Source organism: Lissotriton vulgaris, chromosome 1_1 (genome assembly GCF_964263255.1).
Source record: "Lissotriton vulgaris chromosome 1_1, aLisVul1.2, whole genome shotgun sequence".
NCBI classification, from domain to species: Eukaryota; Metazoa; Chordata; class Amphibia; order Caudata; family Salamandridae; genus Lissotriton; species Lissotriton vulgaris.
The window spans coordinates 1,934,369,263-1,934,390,183 of NC_141685.1; the positions used below are offsets into that span (position 1 = coordinate 1,934,369,263).

The 20,921-nt window shown below is 44.5% G+C and overlaps 1 protein-coding gene across 1 annotated transcript in view; it reads left to right on the forward strand.

Annotated features, from left to right (window-relative positions):
- Nucleotides 1–20,921, forward strand: part of PTPRQ (protein tyrosine phosphatase receptor type Q) — a 1,452,710-nt gene that overhangs the window by 544,715 nt on the left and 887,074 nt on the right. Inside the window, exon 26 of the mRNA XM_086919596.1 lies at nt 96–242. Within this exon, the coding sequence (XP_086775722.1) occupies nt 96–242 (147 nt within the window). The remainder of the gene's footprint in view (nt 1–95; nt 243–20,921) is intronic.

Genomic DNA, 20,921 nt, shown 5'->3' on the forward strand with positions numbered 1-20,921 from the left:
TAAAATATATCTTCCTCGTGGAAATTGTTTGTGCATGCTAAGCAACGTACCATGCAATTCCATCTCATATTGAAATATGAACTGTTCTTTCTCAGGTCGTCTCTTGGATAACAGCACAAAAGATCTCAAGTTTACCTTTACAAATCTAACACCTTACACAACCTATGATGCTTATGTCAGTGGTGAAACAAGCGCTGGAGTTGGGCCAAAATCGAACATAAGTGTTTTCACTCCTACTGAAGGTAATTATTAATTTGCCTAAGAGTTGAACATGGTGCATTAAACCAGTAAAAGGGTACCCTGTCAATTTAACATTAAACATCCGTGTAGAATGGACAGGGTTAGCTTCAAATCTATGCCAATGAATGGAATTTCTCTTTATGTCTGCATGTATACGTTTGTCTTAAAATAGCTTTCAAAGACACTGCCCCTGTGCCATGTTTATAAAACTAAATGGGGAGAGTTTTGCTGGCTTGAACATCAATGATCATTTTTTTAAATTTCATCGCAGTTAATTAATTGTACTTGTCGTGTGATACTTTAAAGATAAATAACAGAATAAATGTTATTTGTTCTATCATCTTTGGGGAAGTAACGTCCTTAACGTCCTTTAAAGAAAGAAAAGCAGCAAAGATGTGTGAGTTAAATGTGAAAGAACGAGTATTTCCATTCCATGTGAGTTGGGAGAGTTATGGATTTCTATTGTTCTTTCCCTCACTGGTACTTGAAAACAAGATAGCCTGTTTATGGTCGTTTATTGGGTCAGTATTATTATTATCATTATTGTTTCTGTGCTATCTTTGTTGTCATTATTAGTGTTATTATCATTGTTGTTGCTACCATTACATGGCTATTGCTCCCATTTTTTGGACAGTAGATGTGCTTAAGAAAGATGCTTGACTTACCGCACAGTGGCTCAGAGGGGCGGGCGATAACAATGAGTACCTCCGACTCAACAGGTTGTCATGGAGGTGATATGGGGATTAGAAAAGAGGGGGCCCAATTATACGATAGGGAAATGTGGTACAATTTCCCCCATATAAGATGCTGAATTAATCTCTCTTAATGTATGTAGTGACAGAAAGCTTGTTGTATTGGATTACTGCATTGAAAAATGTAAAGGTCTAAATCAAAATAATTGAACTATAAAATGCTGAATACAATGTATTCATCGGATTGCTAACACAGAACAATTTCCAACTTCTGGTGTTAACGATCTCTGCAGCTAATGTGGAATGGAGGGATATGATGCCAGTGTTCGATAAGAGTCTTGATCCATATTTCTGTGCAGCCGGCAGTGATTGGTGATCAGTCCATAAGATGAGCATCTGCAGTAGTCAAGGGAAAGAGTGGAGAAGCTTGCACTGTTATAATATAATGCTTGAGAGCAGCCGAGGTGTTCATTATTGCAGAAGCCTGCTGAACCGAGGCACGAGCTAGGATTTTTGTGTCACATGAGTTTGCGACGTTAGAAAGTTGTTCCATAGACGTGATGCTCTGTATTTTTGAGAATAAGGGAAGGCACTTGAATGTGGTATGAATGGTGCTTATATTAGACTGCCGTGTTCAGCCTGGATATGTCCTTGCATCCCTTCCAAGAAAGTTGTTTTGGATATCCAAGGTTAGCTATTAGTAAGGCAACGTGCGAAGAAGAGTATAACTTCCCTGCCCCAGTTTCTAATATGAAGTTGAAGATTATTGTAACACTCTGCAACTGATAAACATCATGGTCTGACCATTTCTGTCAGCCGGCAGACACAGAAAGTGAAGGACAGTAAAGACAGGACAGAGCCTGAGGTTACCCACACCCACTGGTATGTGAACTGTCCTGGGAGCAGGGTCAGCTGCTGACCACATATAACAGTAAAGATAAAGGCCACCACCATACTTCCTGGCTCGTCCCACAGCATGGAGTCCTTATCACAAGCGTGTCAATGGTTTAGAAAGAGAAATCCAGCAGCACCTGTAGTACTCCACCATTGCTGTAGAGTGTCTTTAAAAGAGGCTGGCAGTTGCTGGCTAGAGCCTGATAAAAGTCCCAGATGACTAGATGCAACTAACACTCATGCACGTGTTCTAGATGGTAACGAAAGCGGTATATCTTGGTTCTCCACTTTCCCTCTCACGTGTGTGCATAATCATTGGGTTTAGTTGTTTTGCACCCTCCACCAGGAGGTTTTACCCTTAGGTAAGAGCAGTAGTGACCAGTGATGTGTTTGTGAGTCGGTGATGTGAATCAGTTTAAAAATCTCTTCTCTCCAGATTCGTGTGTTTATTGTTCTGGGTTCAGAGATAATAAAATCAGGTTAGGTGACTGAAAGGGATTATGACTCTCTCCCATTGTGGTAAGTGAAATAGGTCGACATGTTTCAACCCTCTCTTGCCAGTAGGACAGTTGGGCTTTCTTCAGGCCCAAGGTGTAGGATGTGGAGAGACCTCGGGCGTCGCTTTGTGTAATTGGCAATCTGGGTATTTCCTAAAATGCCATTCTTTTCAAAGGAGATTATTTTAGTTAGGCTCCTTGAGGTCGCTAGGTACCTGTATTAGCGGTTTTTTATTACCTCATCCGGATCCGGTGGGTCAGGGAGGCCTTCTGCGGTCTCGTTTAGCACAACTTGTGCTGACTCTGCCACCTGGGCCCAGGTGACACAGTCAGCACAAGTTGTCTCCTTTGAAAAGAATGGCGTTTTATTACCTCATCTGGATCCGGTGGGTCAGGGAGGCCTTCTGCGGTCTCGTTTAGCACAACTTTTGCTGACTCTGCCACCTGGGCCCAGGTGGCACAGTCAGCACAAGTTGTCTCCTTTGAAAAGAATGGCATTTTAGGAAATACCCAGATTGCCAATTACACAAAGAGATGCCCGAGGTCTCTCCACATCCTACACCTTGGTCCTGAAGAAAGCCCAACTGACCTACTGGCAAGAGAGGGCTGAAACATGTCGACCTATTTCACTTACCACAATGTGAGATAGTCATAATCACTCTCAGTCACCTAACCTTATTTTATTATCTCTGAACCCAGAACAATAAACACACGAATCTGGAGAGAAGAGATTTTTAAACTGATTCACATCACCGACTCACAAACACATCACTGGTCACTACTGCTCTTAACTAAGGGTAAAACCTCCTGGTGGAGGGTGCAAAACAACTAAACCCAATGATTATGCACACACGTGAGAGGGAAAGCGGAGAACCAAGATATACCGCTTTAGTTACCATCTAGAACACGTGCATGAGGGTATTTATTGGGACTAGTGAGAATGAACCCTGCATACCTCGGTTATGCAGGACAAGTGATCCTTCTCTTATGATGATATGACATTAAATCGAAGGAAACTGAAAGGATCACATATTCCTTCTCCCCCCTCTTTTGATTATTGTAGATGCAAGTAACGTCAACTGGATCACGGTGATTGCCATATGTTTTTTGCTATTGTTTTAGGGGAAGCTCTACAGTTTTAATTTAGAAGCCAACTGAAAATAATAGACACAATTGCACACTAATAATTAGTTTTCAAGATTTTCGCTGGAGTCAACAGACATTTTCTCCATTGCAGTAGATTTAAAAAAGATTCAGCAACTCGATCGGATTGAGAAGATTTGTTACTAGTGAGTGGAAATTTCCACTAGGGGTTTATTTTGCCAACTTTACTTTTAGAGTTAGAATGCTTCCTTTTGTTTAGCTATTAGACAAGGACATAGTGAGTACTTTACAGCACTCTTTTTCCCAGTCGCTGATGGTGTGAATTGGCAGTGCTAGGCTGATCGGCCAGAGACACTATAGCAGGAAGAGATACCCATTTCAGCCGGATTCCATGGTCCTTCTAATTTTATATCAAAGTATAAATATTGGCATGCACTTACGTCAACTTCACAGCATAAACTATCAACATATGGTCAAGAATGTGGAGTTAAGAATTGTAAATCTATAATTTCCTCTGTATGCAAATCCTGATGCTATGTTTATAGTTGATATTGTAGGGTCAATATATGTGCAGGTCTACATTCTTGAGTTTGACACACTGATGATTCCAAATGCATAATCAAAGTATTGCATATGCTGTTATGTTATGCTGATTTGTGAAACGCACTAATCACCTGAGAGGATATATACTCTGATGCTTGGGTGTTTAGGTGAGTGGTCCTAGTGTGCTTATATGAAGAGCCAGGGCTTCAGCTTCTTGCGGAACTCAACAAGTGAGGATAAGGATCTGATGTGTTGAGAGAGGTCGTTCCATGCCTTGTATTCAATGCAGGAGAATGAGAGACCTCTCGTTTTGTTTTTGCAGATGCAGGGTGTGTTAGAAATGGGATTTCCGGTTGGCTAAGGCTTGCGCCAAAGTCAGGCAGAAACCACAACTCTAGTCAGGGCAAGGGAGTTACATGCCAAAGATAACCCCTGCTCACCCTCTAGGTAACGTGACGCGAGCAGTAAGGCTTATCCCGGAGGCAATGTAGGTTAAGTATTTGCGCACGCACCCAGCAACAACACCCAAGGCCCACCACAAAGGAAACTCCACACAAGGTTATATATAAAAATAGATAGCCTTTGTATGATACAAAACACATTAGATACTAAACACACACTTTACAATGTGCCATAGGCACGGGCAGAATTTACACGGGATTATGTACATGGGACAGGGCCACATGGACCACTGTCAGGAATAAGCACTTTCAGAACTAGCACTTGGTAGAAATAACACTTGAGCATAGAATATATAATAACTGTAGCACCAAATAGCAAATATAGCACACAACCATTAACAACTGGTAAGACGTAAGTACCACCTACGCAACCCTAACCACCTTAGGAAAATATCACGCAGGGAACCATGAACTCACTAGTATAACTATACTAGGAAAAACAACCACCTAAGCATAAAAACGCATTCAGAGGTATAGGCACAAAGACATTATACATGATGCAGAAATCACACTAGGCAGGTCATTACAAATTGCGCAAAGATCACATAGGGCCAAAAACATGTACCCCACGCAAGGGCACACACATGAACTGTCCCCCAGGCCAACTGGCCTCTCAGGGGCTGAAACGCCTTGTGTCCAGAAAGTCAGGGCAGGCTTCGCAGGCAGCCAACAGAAGATTGCACAAAGGGGCAAGCCTAAACGAAGCAGCTGCCCACTAAGGGCTGGGTAGCTGGAGATCTCCTCTGGGCTCTAGAGAATAGAAGGGGCCAAAAACGATGTGGGAGCCTTGCAGGCTCTGTGACCCAAAACAACTGTGGCCCCGGGAGCCTCGTGGGCTCTGAACAACAATGGGGCCCAAGAACACGTGGGAGCCTCGTGGGCTCAAGAAACAAATGCCACCTCACTGGGGGGAGCGGCCCGCTGCCAACCGGGTCTGCTCTACCCTCCAAAATGCCCCCATGGATGTCGAAGCCTCTCGGGCTCGAAATATAAATGCCCCCCAAGAGCCTCTTGGGCTCTGAACACAAAATGCCCCCATCATTGGAGTCCCCCCTCTGGGGACTCGAAATGGCAAAATGCTCAGGAGCCTCTCGTGGGCTCGAACAAAGGTGCAGCAATTTTGGGGGAGCGGCCATCTGCCAACTGGGGCCGCTCTCAGTTACTGAGAAGCTAGTGGAGCCTCTCAGGGTCTGTGGACATGCCCGGAGCTCTCCCCCGCCCATCAACACTCACCGGGCTCTGCTGCGGGGAAGCTCCGACATCGCGCTGTGGCTCTGCGGCGTCTCTCTGCTGCCGGGACTCCTACGCTGGTCCCCACGGGGCTCTCCCTCAATCTCGGGAGCCCCGTGGGAGACACCGAACACTGGCTTCTGGCTTCTTCTCACGCCGCGGCTGTCCCTCTCTCTCACTGGAGCGCGGGGTGGGCTCCCGTCAGCTTCCGGTTTTTGGGCTAAATTACTTCTGGGTCGTCGCAGGCAGCGCGGCGGCCCGGAGGGGGGGAAGAAGAGCGGATCACTCGAAAATCCGGGGTAGGCTCCCGGTTTAGTACCACAGTCCCTGGCGTGGTGAGCACCCGCCAGGGCAATCACACGGGCACAGCACAGGTGCGAGGTGGGCACTCGCGAAGCGCTCCTATCTGGGCACGGCAATGAGCAGGGGGATCCCCATGCCGGGGAATCCCTCGAGAAAAGGGATCACCGCTCCAGCGGTGCAATGCACTATTTTTAGAAGGGGGAGGCCAGTGCTCCCCAGGGCTGGCAGGCAGGAATCCCCAAAGTCCAGGGCAAAGTCTCTGGAAAGGCAGGGGGCAAAGGCTGGGCCCAGGGGCCAGCTCACAGGCCCTCCAGGCAGGGAGGCAGTCCCCAGTGGCAGTCTTCCTGGCGCCCAGCAGCAGCAGACCCCCCTCAAGGTAAGATCCAGGGAAAAAAACATTTACAGGGGGTCACATCCCCTCTTTTATACACCAAATCCCTTTGCCTGTGTCTGCAGGGTGGGGGGGAGAACCAGTCGCAGCTGGTTTTGAAGCACTCTGTTATGCTCAGCCCCTCTCACCATTCACTAGTCAGGCTAGGGACATCAGTCGCACCACAGGGGGTGGAGCCAGCATTGTGTGGGGAAAACCCAGCCCTATTCAGGTCCCAGGTGCACCCCTCCCTCACATCACTCATGCAGATCTCCCATTCACCGCCGGGGCAGACCCATCATGACTCATGGAGCCAGGCTCACCAGCCAGCTCCAGCCAATCACAAGCCAGACAGCCAATTAACATAAATTACACAGACAGGCCACCTTCTAGAAGTGGCACTTCCACACTAGACACATTTATGCCGCACACATCATCGCGCAGCATTTAATCACACGAGTCCGCACATACCAAACTCGCACCTGCACTCCCCACGCATCAGGAACTACCAGGGACAGATACATTCCCCATGCATTCCTATGGAAGGGCAGGCCAACCTCACTACACGCACACACTTTACCCTGGGACACAGTGGTAAAGTGCGCAGAAACCAAAAATCACTAACACGATGTCACAAGTAAAAGCAAAAAGTTCAGGGGTGAACCTGCCAGAAGGGCCAAGTCCAACAGGGTGTGTGTGTGTGATTGAGGCAGTGTGTCGGCATCTGGTGGCTTGCAAGCTGTTTAGGTATTCTGGTCCTGTGTTGTGTACGGATTTGTGTGTGTGAGAAGATTGATTTGGCTGGGCTTGTGAATGGAGAGCCAGTGAAGCGTCCTGGGGTGCAGTGTGATGTGGGTGTGGCGTGAGAGGTTGAGTATGAGTCTTGCAGCGGCATTCTGGATGGTCTGGAGTCTGTGTAGAAGTTGTTTGGAGATCCTGGCATAGAGAGTATTACTGTAGTCCAGCCTGCTCTTGATAAGTGCTTGTATGATGGTCCGTCTGGTGTTCTGAGTCTACCATTTGAAGATCTTTCAAGCATGCATAGGATGCGGAAGCAAGAGATGCACACTGCTTTGACGTTGGACATTATGTTGAGATTGTCATCCAGGATGATCTCTAGATTTCTTGGTTGGTCTGTGGGTGTTGGTCCTAACATCACCAGTCACCAGGTGGAATCCCGGAGTGGAGGTCCTGTTGCTGAAAAACAGCACTTCCGTCTTGTCAGAATTGAGCTTCAGGCAGTTGGTTTGCATTTAGTCTACTACCATGGTCATGCGGTTGGTGAAGTTGGTTCTGGTGGTGTTTGTCTTGTCTGTCAGTGAGAGGATAAGTTGGGTGTCATTATAAGAGATAATGGTGATCTCTTGTGATCGTATGATGTTGGCGAGTTGTGTCATGTTTTTGTTCTCTGATTTGAAGGGTGGCAACCTGACACTTTGGGTTCTTCACATGAGGAAGTAACAGACATTTAACAGCAGATCCTTCTATGCCAATCTCACAGAGTCATCTGATGAGGGTTTTGTGTGAGACAGAGTCTGTTTATTGGCAGTGGCTGTTTATATCATCAAGAACAAATTCTGGTACCAGGTTTCATTATTGTTTGCCAATTGTTCTACCTAGCTTACCATATGAGCAACTGGTTGGTTTCCAGTTATGTCTTCACACTCACTCTTCAATTAGTCCCTAGGTACTTAAACCTTCTTCAGGTTTTATTTTTCAATTTGCCACAATGACGTGCTAGAAGCCAGTCCTCTGACTTTAATCAAATGTCATTGTACTTTCCCCTCTACAATTCTAAGCTGGTAACCTCTTGCACTAGAATCGGACCTCTGCTTTTAAATGCTCTACATTTCTACCGTCCTTGTACCCATGAGTTATTCATTGGTCACTGAAAATAGAGCAGAATAGACAGGAGTTGTTTCTTTCATCTCTTTAGATAAGATATTAGCGTCTGATGTTGCTCCATCATGATATCACTTTTATGCATTTTTTCTAAAATATTATCCTTTTTGGAGGTTTGCCATTCTCATTTCACTACTTTGGAAGAGACCACGTCAATTAATTATAAAATGACCAAGGCAAATGGATAGGAAATGGGGTGCGGGGTAAAGTATATGTTGGGGTCACCTATTGGGTTTGTATTGCCAGACTCAGAATTTGCCTTGATCCAAGAAGAAACCAAAATCTTCTGATGCCCTAAAATACTCAGTGCTTCATTCACAAAAGGCCTTTTGTTAGGGAGGATGCAATTTTTTATATAGCACAAACTCGACTCGAAGGTATTGGAGGGCTTTACATGGGCACCTGTTAAGTCACTCAAGGACTCATTCATTTTTGGTAGGCAGAATCACAGGATGTTGTGTCGACCCCAAGGCTTGATCCTGGTTCCCCAGCTCCAAAGTCGGCAGCTCTGGCAGTTGCACCACATCCTCTCCCCTTTGAACTCAGAGATTCTACGACGACTACTGTGACTCCCCCATGACAGTGGGGCTTCCGCCTCTAGTGCAGAGTACTTTTGTGACCATCGGACTGAGGATATATAGCTATTCATCAGTGCCGGACTGACTACCGGGCGTTTTGGCATGCTGCCGAGCTGGGGGCTGATTTCGTTGTTTGGAACCTCCATCAACTAAATTAGCCTCCACCGCAGTGACATCAGCCCCCAGCTCGGCAGCATGACAAAACGCCCGGTAGCCAGTCCGGCCCTACAAGTCATAAAGACATGCAGAGAACTATGGCTTGATGCACTTTCTGCAACAATATCCACTTTTCCTGTAGCATGGATTTCATTTGGGTTTGAGCAATATGAAAAAAATAGGTTCCATTTGAAATTTATTTTCAAAAATAGGCGCCCTTTTCCTTCTCTTCCATAAGGACTTGGAATGGCCGGCCTCAGTGATGTAGGTAAATGATTTGGCATACATTCAGGTTCCTGCCTGTGTCATGTTTCACTGTCACAAATATAAATTCAGTAAATGCAACATGAGAACAAACTAAAGGTATCAAATATTTAGAAAAAGACCCATCAACAAGTGCTCGAAAGATGATGGTTTTAGACCCGACTGTAAATAAAAATATCTGTTCAACTTCCACGAGGGCCTCGTTTAGTGTTTTTAAAAAAAAATCATTTCCATTTTGCTTCATCGGTTTTTAACAGGTGTTTTCTCATATTACTCCACTAGATGGCACGCTTCACTGATTATGCCCAATTGTTCACGTGCACAGCCATGTCACTTTCCTACAGATCCCATATTAGACAAATCAGAGAGTTAGATAATATTTAGAGTGGCAGATAATCGTGATCAGTGATTCGGAAAAACAAAATAACGGTGAGAAAAAAATAGAGTGCTGCCGTTTTGCTATTGCTATCTTCATGGTAGGTCAATTGACAAAACATGCTTTAATATTCATATAGCCAAAGATATATTCGTTTCAACTAGATTTTATGCATTTGACTTATTTGCTTTAGAATAAAGACACATTGTGGATATTACTTCCTTATATACCCCTACTTTTTTTTTTAACCCCTTCGAGGCTAATGACGAGCTGGGCTCGTCATGGCGCTTACCTGCCGTGCGCGGATGACAAGGCCAGCTCGTCATAAAACAATATAAAATAATAAAACCCAGCGCAGGACGGGAAAACGCCTAGCAGCCATGGGGTTAAAGGTCTGGAACTGTTTCAATCACGTTTTGTTATTAAAATCCTTTTTTGACGTGTGTATCCAGGCAACGAGTGCAACTACTTGCAATGCAGTTACCCTAAGTAGGTGCCCTCTGGAAGTACCACACGCTATTTGTATGTAAGAAGGTGCAACAGATTCCATTAGGCATTAATACACACAACAAGAGGCTGTGGCTTAACGGCCAGAGTCACTGATAGTTGAAATGGGTAACCTGGTTGGAGTCTTGACGTTGTCTCAACATACTGTGATTCTGGGCAAATGACTTAATCTCCCTCTAAAAAATTAAGAATTAATGTGACTTTGTGTAATTTAACTAGTGCTCATGTAAAGCGCTCCAGTACTTTCGGGTCGGGTTTGCTCTATATAAAACTGCAAAAAAGGAGGATTTAATTAAAACGGCTACATTATTTTAGAAACCATTTGTCTGGTGTAATCATGAATAGCTCGGTGAGTTAAAGGGGTCATCTAGCGAATAATGCCACATTACGCCTTATATTCACAGCTGACATGAACAAACACACATTCTGTGTTTTTCTCTACACTGGATGGCCCTCTTAGGGCTAAATTATGACACGTCTAAGGTTTGAATCCCAATGAGGCTGATTCATCCTGGATAATGAAACATTAGAGTATTGATGCCACGTTGGAGTTTCAACAGTATATAAACTGTGTGACTCAGTGACAGCACGAAATTCAGGGTGCAGCGCTCCGCTAAAGAGGGCCTGGAGTGTTGCATTGGGTATGCGGAGGTGAGTGTAGATGGGTTGGACTAGGATAGAAAATAGGCCAGCTAAAAGAAAAGTGTCCTCTATCCGCGAATTAGATAGATAAAAATACTGTTCTACAATCTCAAATTGGGACAGTTTTGAACTTGTAAAGACATGCTGCGCTGGCGTTTTGCAAGGTATGGGAGACTCTTTCAGGCAGATTTACAAGCCTCTTGCATCATTTTTGCATCACTGTTGCATCACTGTTTGTGACGCAGCAGCAGCGTAAAAATGCAGCCCATTTACAACGAGACGCATCTAGGGAGATGCGTCACGTTGTTAAGCCCTGCGTCACATTATACCTGCGTCACGTATAATGTATGCAGGGTGGGCGATCCAATACAAAAAAGCCTTGTAGAAGTGACGCAGTGAAATCTACAAGATTTCACTTAGGCACTACTAGGACACCCCTGCGTCGAATTCGTACGTCTGCTTGATGCAGGCATAAGGAGTGAGGCAGCACAATGAGGATAGGCCTCCCCCTGCATTGCTGGAGTTGAGTCGTGCTTGCGACACCTATCGAGCCATGCGTGACTTTTGTGCCAACAGATGCGTCAGAATTTCTGATGCATATGTCAATCCTTGCACCATGGTGCAGCGTATTGTAGTGGCGCAAGCGTTTCTAATGGTGGCGCAGGGAAAGTGACGCATCTTTACAGATGTGTCACTTTCTTGTAAATTTGTCCCTTTGTATTTAAGCTTGCTGCGGGCAATGACAATATTTGTGATAAGATCAGGTACCTTAACTGTAAAAATCGGCTCACCAGACTGTAAAAGGAGCCCTCAGCTCAAACTGTGAAAATACCAGGTCCACACACTGACCTCTCAGACCAGCACTTCTCGCCCTGCCAGATTTCCCTATAGGTCAGCCGGATCCTGGGTCTCCTGGTCGAGTCTAGGAGACGGTTTACCAAGGGGATCTCCTCTCCGTCTTCTTAGTAACTTTGACTTTTGAGTACAATTTCTACCAAGGGACTCGCAGGCCTATTATCTTTCTAGTCGCACGGGCTCGTTTTTGTCACTGTAGAACTAATTATTCCTTCATTTCCAGCTGAATACTTAAGTTCTATCTCTATTTGATGCCTCTAGAGGGCGCCAATACCCCAGTTACCTGCTCGGCTAAGATCAGCAACATTCATGTGCATTCCATGTCAAGTCTAGCAGGGCTTGTAATGACCAGCAATTGATACGAATTAACCTGTCCCAATTGGCGCCCAAGCAGCCTCTTGCCTGCGCTGTGGTTGACCGGCAGCTCTGTGCACGTTACACGCCTAAAGATAGCTCCCCCTCGCCGCCTGGTGAGAACAAATGGTGCCCAAATCTGTGTTTGCCTTTTCTTTCTCGCTGGGACCACACACTGCACTGAAACATAAAAAGCACCCCCGCCTCGCAGGCACTTTGGAAACCGTATGACCCCCACGGTAAGAGACCTGGGTCGGGTCGCAGTTAAAAGTTGCTAGAAAGCGGTAGGTATTATTGACTCGGTGTTTGTTCTGACGGTTCCCCAATAAGTACTCTGGATAAGAAATCCTTCACGAGTTGCCCTGATTTTCAGGGACTAGTGGGATTTCTTTTCAAATGCACTGCACATCGAACAATTGGAGAAGAAAGTTAATGTGATTCCAATCGGCGAGGGTCTTGTAGCAGCAGGGCAGTGAAGGAACGACTTCGTTGTCCTCCAGTATTCCCACATAAAAGTGTCACTTTCAACTCACAGGGCTTTTCAGTAAAGTCCTGGTGAAATTTCTGTTACGCCAGCGTAATTTTGCGTGTCACTTGTTATGCAATTATAAAAAATGCTATTATTTCATGTTGCACAATTACCTGCCGTTTGCTACAAAAATATAGGCCAAGTGCACAGCAACACAATCAACCAGATCGCGAGCAGCTGCTGTTTTCTGCGCTTGTGTATTCTGTACTACATTTTTTTTTAGCATGAAATACACCCTTCTGCCCAAAAAAGAAGTTAAGACCCATTTAGCACTAAAACATAGAACCAAGTCCAGTTTTTCCATTTTGTGTCATTTTTTTATTACAATTTTGCCTAATTGCGCAAAGCAAATTCCACGAATTTCGCACACACCAATTTCGAACTTGCCTGCTTTTACCTGACATCCATGTAACTGGTTATTTTTGCCCAGTCTTCTTAGTATGACATCAACCACCCTCCTTCCTCCAAAGAATAATGCCCACCACTCTGCTACATAGTGGTGGGACCCCTTAGGGTGTCACCCATTCACATCCTACCTAAAGAGACCACACTTGGTTGTTTGGAAGAGTAAAAGCTGAAGTTTATTGGTTGCTTTCAAATTCAATTTATGTTCCCCATTTAAATAGAAGGTAGCTTTGTAGTATTTCATTGCCGGACACTCCCTTCTCTACTGGCTGACCACCATACTGGTGCCATCAAACCCTTCATCTAAGCAGGTGGCTGTGGAGTTGCGTAGTTGTGCGTGTATCATTCATGACAAATGAATGACAAAATGTGGTCATAGTCTTCACTTAGACAGATTTCATACTTTTTCAGCTATACGTGGTGGCTATCCACTCCCGGTAGCCGGGCCTCGTTCAATCAGACACACCAAGTGACCCTTCGCTTCCAGTGGCCATGCTTAACCGGTCACAAATGGTACAACAGATAAGCTCAGTTAATTTCAGTTTATCGGGCTTGCCGGATGGCCATCCATTTCTGGTAGCTGTGCCTCAGACAGACAGACACAACGGGTGAGCCTTCACTTCCGGCGGCCATGCTTCAACAGTCACCCTTAAACATACACCCTGTTTCATTTGTCTTCCGGCCGTCAGGCTCGCAGATTACAGACCGCTTCTGGTAGAGGTGCTTCTCTGGCTGTCCTGCACTCTAGGTGGCCTTCCAATTCCAGGGGCCATGCTTCACTCACCTTCACTAAGAACAGGGCTATCCTATAGCTATACCTCTCCCTATCCATACCTGCCCTTACAGCTGAATGTTCACTGCTAATTTTATATCCTTTGCATCATCGTTTCTGTCATTCTCTCCTTGGTCTTGTCATTGTGCTGCCTTTCTACAAGTCAACAGTGAACTCTAGCAATATGGTGAGGGTTTATATACTAGCTTGGTGCAGCCCTGCCAACTTCAAAGCCCGAAGACAGACCCTGGACAAAGTAATTGCAGCTCTTAGATGAGGCCCTCACCACTGTGCTGTTTCCATTGCTAAGTGTCCTTAATGAAAAAAAAAAATTAAGTTGAAATGTTTTAGATCACAGGAAACAATGAGAAACATTCCTGGAAGAAGAATCACTGTCTGACTCTACAAATGCATTTGCATGTTGTCCTGTGTGCCTTGGACATCACCAGATGAGTCTAAGCCTCTTTATAAGGTACAATTAAGCACTGAAATAGACCTCCATTACGAGTTAGTCGTCAAATTATGACACCCTTGCAAACCACTGTTGCCCTTAGGGCATGTATGTGCACCACATGTGCACACATTCTCATTTCAGGGGTGAAAAAGGGTGTCCTTATGACACCCTTGCACCCTTGAAAGTGCATTCGCAATTTGCGAGTACCTAATGGGTACTCGCAAATTGCGAATGTCTTCCCATTCATTCCTATGGGCCTCTAGGCCCTTAGGAATGAATGGGAAAACCATTCCTTAATTGCGACTCACAATTTGAGAGTTGCAATTAAGGAATGGCAAGGAATCGCAAAACATTTGCACATTTTCAATTACATCCTGTTTTGCGATTCTCAAATAGTGATTCCCTAAAAATCGCTATTTGAGAATCGCAATAACAGTATTTGTTACATAGGCCCCTATTAGTGGAATAAGAAATGGAGCTCATTTAGCTAAAACAGTACCTATGGTGGCAGCTGTGGTAAATAAAAATGTCTTTAAATGTATGTTGAGGGTGTGCTTGCAGGTGAGAATGTGTTTCTGTGAGATAAGAGTGTGTGTGTGTGTAAGCATGTGTTTATATGTGTAAGCATATATAAGTGAGTGACAGGTAGTGCGTTATATTTTGTGAGATGGAGGTCCAGATTTACTATTCTTTGATGCAAGGCAATGCTGCACCAAAAAACGGTGCTGTCTTGAATCAAATGGAAAGGGAAAAAAATCACCAAACCTGCTGAGATATGGTGCATTGTTTCTCTCCCTGTGTGCTGGTGCACTTTTGAGAGCCACACTCCGACATACACACCCTTGTGCAATACTGTAAGGGAGACCTTGCAGTACAAAAAGTATGCCTTAAAGCTTTTCCCACTTTGTATGTTTGCTGTACAATGCAGCACACAGGCAAAGTTGGAAAAACTAGTACAAATGAAAACATTTCTCCTTTTTATGCCTGTCTCGAGAAGTCTTCATGTTTTGGCACAAATTCCTCTCCACCAATGATTGTAGATAGGGATTTGAATCAACATCCACGTTGCATCTGAAAGCCCATCACCACCCAAAGAATGCCCCCTTGACACGAAATAATGCAGAGCAGCACATAGACCAATTTTGCGTTAATTTGTGATACTATCCAACTCACATCAGGATTTGCATTGGATAGCAGATCCCACCCTACCACTCTGCACCAGGTTTGTGTCATAAAAGTGACTCAAACCTTGGTTCAAAGTGTTAGTAAATCTGGACCTGAGTGTCAGTAAATATGAGTGAGTATGAGTGAGATTCAGAGTGAGGCAAGTGAGTGAGAGTAAATAAGAATAGGAGTACAGGGGTGTTAGAGAGTGTGCGTGTTATGTTAGGGCCATGTGGCGTGACTTCCTGGAAAAAATGAGTCAAGGTTCATCTGATGCCACTTTGTGTGATGTCACTTCTGCTACCTCTGGCATTTTGGTGAATTGGCGCACATGAGTCACAGCACTTGCTGAATAATCCATGATCTGCAGTATCATTTTCAGATGTTAACAAAAAGAAATAGTTTATAGCTCCGACCGATCAAAAATGATAAAAGCATTGCACAGGAGTGCAAGATTCTTTACAACTGATCACCATTCAGCTGCTTGTTGTAACTGGGCCTTAAACGTTGATAATTGTGACAGGTTTTGTTGTAGCAAGGACGAAAAAGCCTATATTCTTTCTTGAATGTTAGTCCAGGTAGAAAGAAGCATCCCTTCTTTGTTATTAAAATGCTTTATTTCAGAGGTCATGTAGATTCAAATTTCGTTGTAGACAATGTTCCCAATAAAGAAGTCATTCTCAGACCCTTTTCTAAAAGTAACAGCTATTTTTAGAGGGGTTTCAAAGTTCAGAAGAGTCCCACACATGCTGCATGTTTGAACATCACGAATTACAAAGGCCCTGAACTAAAAAACATGAAGGGCAGCTCCAGCGATCCTTTTCATCAGCAGATGGCAACCACTGCTGCTGCTGTGAGGCACAGCAGATAGTGAGGTGCCACTTGTCAACTTCCCCCATCGATGACCCAACCCCCTGCTCCCTCCATTGCCATACTCTAAGCCTTGCAAATCTTTTACATTCACATGAGTTCCCACCCCTTATGAGCATGATATCTAGTGGCATGAAAACAATGCACATGGGTACTTTTTTAGGATTTCTGGAGAATTCAGGGATTAGTGGGCCCTTACCACTAGTGTACCGGGATTCAATCTTAATATTGGACCCAAAACTGATCACCATGTACAACCTCTTAGCACTTGATCCTCAGAATAGGGTTATCAAGCAGTTCAAGGCTTACTCAGTGAGGTTGAGTGGGGTTTGAGACTCAACAAACTGCAAAAATAGATCACCGTGCAACCAGTTCTTTGGTTTAGGTAAAGAAAGGAACTTTAATATTGCACAGGTACACAGAAAATTCATTACACACAATAAGTAGCAGGCAGTAAATAATGGTACTAATGGGGACAGTACTCAGGTTATACTGGGTGACAGTCTTTAGGGGCAAGGTGCAATGACCCGTGGCCCTGCAGGGAATCCTTAGTATGCCTTCATGGGCTAACTCTCGTTGTTCTGGTTCCTCATAGCCACCATGGAATTATATTTCAGTCCCACTTACATTTTTACTCTTTCCTCCATTCGGGGAACGAAGTCAGAGTGTTTTATGTTCTGGTGGCTGGTTTCGTGAAGTTCCTTGCATGCATAGGACCAGTGTGCATCAATGGCAGTGGAGACCGAACTGGGGTGGTGATGTGCACTCACCCCAGATGACTAAGATCATGCTTCATGTTTGCTAACCAGTGCTCGCAACCTCAGGTAATTCACAGCAGCGCCAGAACAAGTCTTAAGGAGGTGCGTGGGAGTTACAAGAGCTTGCGGTCACGAGCATCTTGTTACTTGAGTCATCCTTCGGTGCAATCATCTCACCTGCCCAAACAAATAGGTGCCCACCCCGGGTCCCAGCAGCGACACTCCTCTGCTCGATGTTGGCTTCACTCAACACTTGAATTTCTAGCACGTTTGACTGTATCGGGTGTTGACCGGTTGCCACTTCTTGGTGGTATTTCAAGGAAGGGATTTCTCTTCCGGATACATTTCTAGGATGCCAGCAGTCACAGGTGTCAAGGTTGCTTATACTGGGAGACTCCTCTGGGCCCGGACCTCTTGCAATAGTGGTGTCACTTCATAAAAACTGGGCTCATTGCACCCTTTGCTTCTTCTGAGCAGTGCCTCCTTCATGCAAGAGCGCCTCCAATGCCCGATTCTAAGCATTCAGTCAGCTCTCTCAGCACAGGATAGCCAAAGAACCTCTTGCCAGGCTAGTTTTATCTTTCCCGAGATACTGGTCACAATCCTGGTAAAGTAACTTCACAGTCAGCACCTTAAACCTGGAGCTCAAAGGATACTCCAGATTGAAACTAAGGGACACTAGGCTACTGGTCAGGAATTCTTGGCACACTGACTGGAAGTTTCTGTTCCATCCTTATCAAAATGCAGATAACATTTGTGTATTATAGCAGTGTAGTTCCGTTGTGAATTTAAGGCAGTTCTGTGGTTTTGCTATTTCAAGTCCGAAGGGTCCACTTTTGGTCGTTGTACATAGTGTGAGTACAATAGTGGGGTGCAGCAGGGAGTCTCCAGACAGGAGAGCCCAACAACAAGAGCACAAAAGATATGCAGACGTAACTATCTGTTAACCTGATGTGGGTGACCCTGGCAGAGGATAATAAGCCAGGGAAGGGCAGAGGAAATTCCCTAGCTTCAAAGTGACCCCTGTCTGCTCCCATAAGCCCTCTTATGCCTGACTCACTGCACTGCTTTCTAAGAATCCTGTAATTTACATAATCTGTCTGGAATCTCCCCACTCCTCCATCTTAAGTACTGCTTGTATTTCCTTAGGCGGCTAATTCTAGTCTCGCTCTTATGTGTTTAAGCAGGCACTTTATATTGCTCGCGATCATGAGACCAGTACCCCCTCCTTCATACCCTCGTCATATTGATTTAGCATCCCACAAATACCTGGGAACAGGCGTCTCATATATAATTGTTGGAGGTGAGAGTTTAGTGCAAGTGTGTGTGAGGTGTGAGTGAATATGTATATATATATATATATATATATATATATATATATATATATATATATATATATATATATATATATATATATATATATATATATATATATATATTATATATATATATATTTATGTATATACACATACATATTTATATTTATTTATTTATTGAAAATGCAATGGGGTTCCCTAGTGGCACATTGGGAAGAGTGGAGAGGTTCCTGATGGCACACAGTGGTAGTGACTGATATGATTGAGTGAGGGCATATAGAATATAAGCAGGAGTATGACTTGATTAAAGTTAATGAGGTATAATGGCTTACCAGGAATCAGACTGCCTTGCAAGATGTGAGAATCCATTAACGTTTAAGGACATTGAGGATCTTAAGGAGTGAGGATGCCTTCCAATTAACCCTAGGTGGAGTTCTCGGAGTTGCACTACGCGGAGCTACGCAAAGTGCAAAAAGAACTCTGTTATACTAAACGGAGCTCCGCAAGCGGCGGAGTTCCATAGAAAAATGCTGTTCGCGGTGATTGCACAGTGCTGATGCTTGTCCGCACTGAGCAATCATTCCGAAGGGCACCTTGCACAGCGCAAGCGGTCCCTTCTTTCTCTTTGTGCCGCTCGAGTAGATTTTTACTCAAGAGGCAGCTTTCTCAATGCGAACAAGCAGTTTCTCATCTCAAGCGGTCACAAGCATACGCGACCACTCGCAATGAGAAACCTGACCACCCCGGGTTGAGAAATCTCGCCGGGATGTTTATTTTCCACACTTGCACTCGCCAACTTTATGTTGATGATCGCGAACGAGGAATAATCTCGCCTGGAGGTTGATTTTCCTCACTCGCACTCGCCAACTTGAGGTTGGTAAACGCGTGCGAGGAAAAAAACTCTGCTCCTCGAAGCAGAGTTTTTTAGAACTCCGCAAGCTCGGCGTATCGCAGAGTGAGGGAAAATCCCAAACTCTGTGAGCGGAGTTCACTGCCCAGGCTTAATTTCAATCTGAAATGGGATTATTTACTGTATATGTGAAGCTTCTCTCTTCTAGGCTCCAAAACTATGTTTTCTTTTAAATTGACCTGACACGTACACATAGGAGGGGTGTATTACAAGCGATTCTCTGTTGGTGAGCGCTAGCAATTCTCTGTGTGTATGGGTGTTTCTGTACTATAATTTGTGTATTTCTGTATGAGTGAGTGTGCTTACTTTTCTGAATGTATTTGTTTGTAAGTGCATTTGTATGTGGATATGCACACAGGTCTGTGAGTGTGCATTTGATGTGGTGTCTCCTATGCATGGCAGCCTTGGCTGGCATACTTGAGGAGGAAGAGCGCTTCTTGAGCACTGACTGGCCTGTGGATAGGCAAAGAGCACATCAGGAGCACTGACCTAAATATGGGAGATCAGTTACAACAAGACATTGACTGGCATGTGGTGAAAGAATAGCCGCATTGTGGCACTGACTGGCATATGGCTGGCAATGGCGTGCCCTCCTCCACCCTAAATTCCATTCAATACCATGATTCGTCCTTGTTCCACCGATATCCTAGGCAATGATAGAATGTGCGAAACTGTGCCATGTCACAGGCCCTGGTTCATACATGGGGGTTAAACGATGTATATCATGGGCAAACACTGGCATACAGTGAAACGAGATCACTTAAAGGGCATTTATTTTCATAAAGGCAGACCAGGACATGATGGTATTGGACGTCATATTGGGAAATGAGCACACCGTTGCATTAACACACCTACACATTATCGCAGTGACTTGAGTATTATAGGGGTGCTAAGGGCATGACAGTGACTAGATTTTAAGGGAAATATCTATGGTGTGTCGAGTCGAAACTTACCGGCTTTAGTGCCTTTGCGAAATTTGTAACGAGTACAGAATTGTGGCAAGCAATTGTGTTTACTAAAAATTACAATCTTATACTTAGGACAACGGAAATGTACTTACAATGAAATTCTGATATTTCTGAGTAAGGTGCATTTCTATTCCCCTACCCTTATACCATTACTCCACTGTGTGGCAGTATACAACAGGAAAGCAAATCCAAGGACGTAAGCGTTGGCTGGCTTCACACCTCAACTCATTGAATGTGAGGCGTGAATCCGCGCCCATTGGCATTAATTCAGTGTCTGCACTCTCATTTGGAAGTGAATAATTTCAAGTGCTTGTGTTGAAATCTTGTAAACGCCTCCTGACAAAGGTGAACTATTTTAAATGCGCAGGGAGTTTTGTAACTGGTTTCAGAAGTCTTTTGCGAACAAACCAGAATACGCTTTCTATGTTTTTTAATGTTCGGCTTTCTTGACAGGGGATCTGGATCTCGGGGTTTTGGTGGGGCTGCATTACCACCGTAATGAGCCGAGATAGACAATGAGCAATAAAGATGATATTGATCTTTGTTTTTATCATGTAGCATTTGTTTGGTGTACAAATACTGCAGAGAGATGTCAGGCGTGTTTGCTGCTTGCTCTTGTTATTTAGAGATCGCATTTGCTTGTCTTTTCTTTCTGACTGCAGTGGAAGGAAATGTTGTTTCCTGGACTTCGTGACATGCTCCACGATGAACAGAAAGTGGTGACGGGAAACCTGAATACCAAATGTTTTCTGACACAAAAATAAACTGAAATATTTGTACATGTTTCATTTAGCTACTGGTAAAACC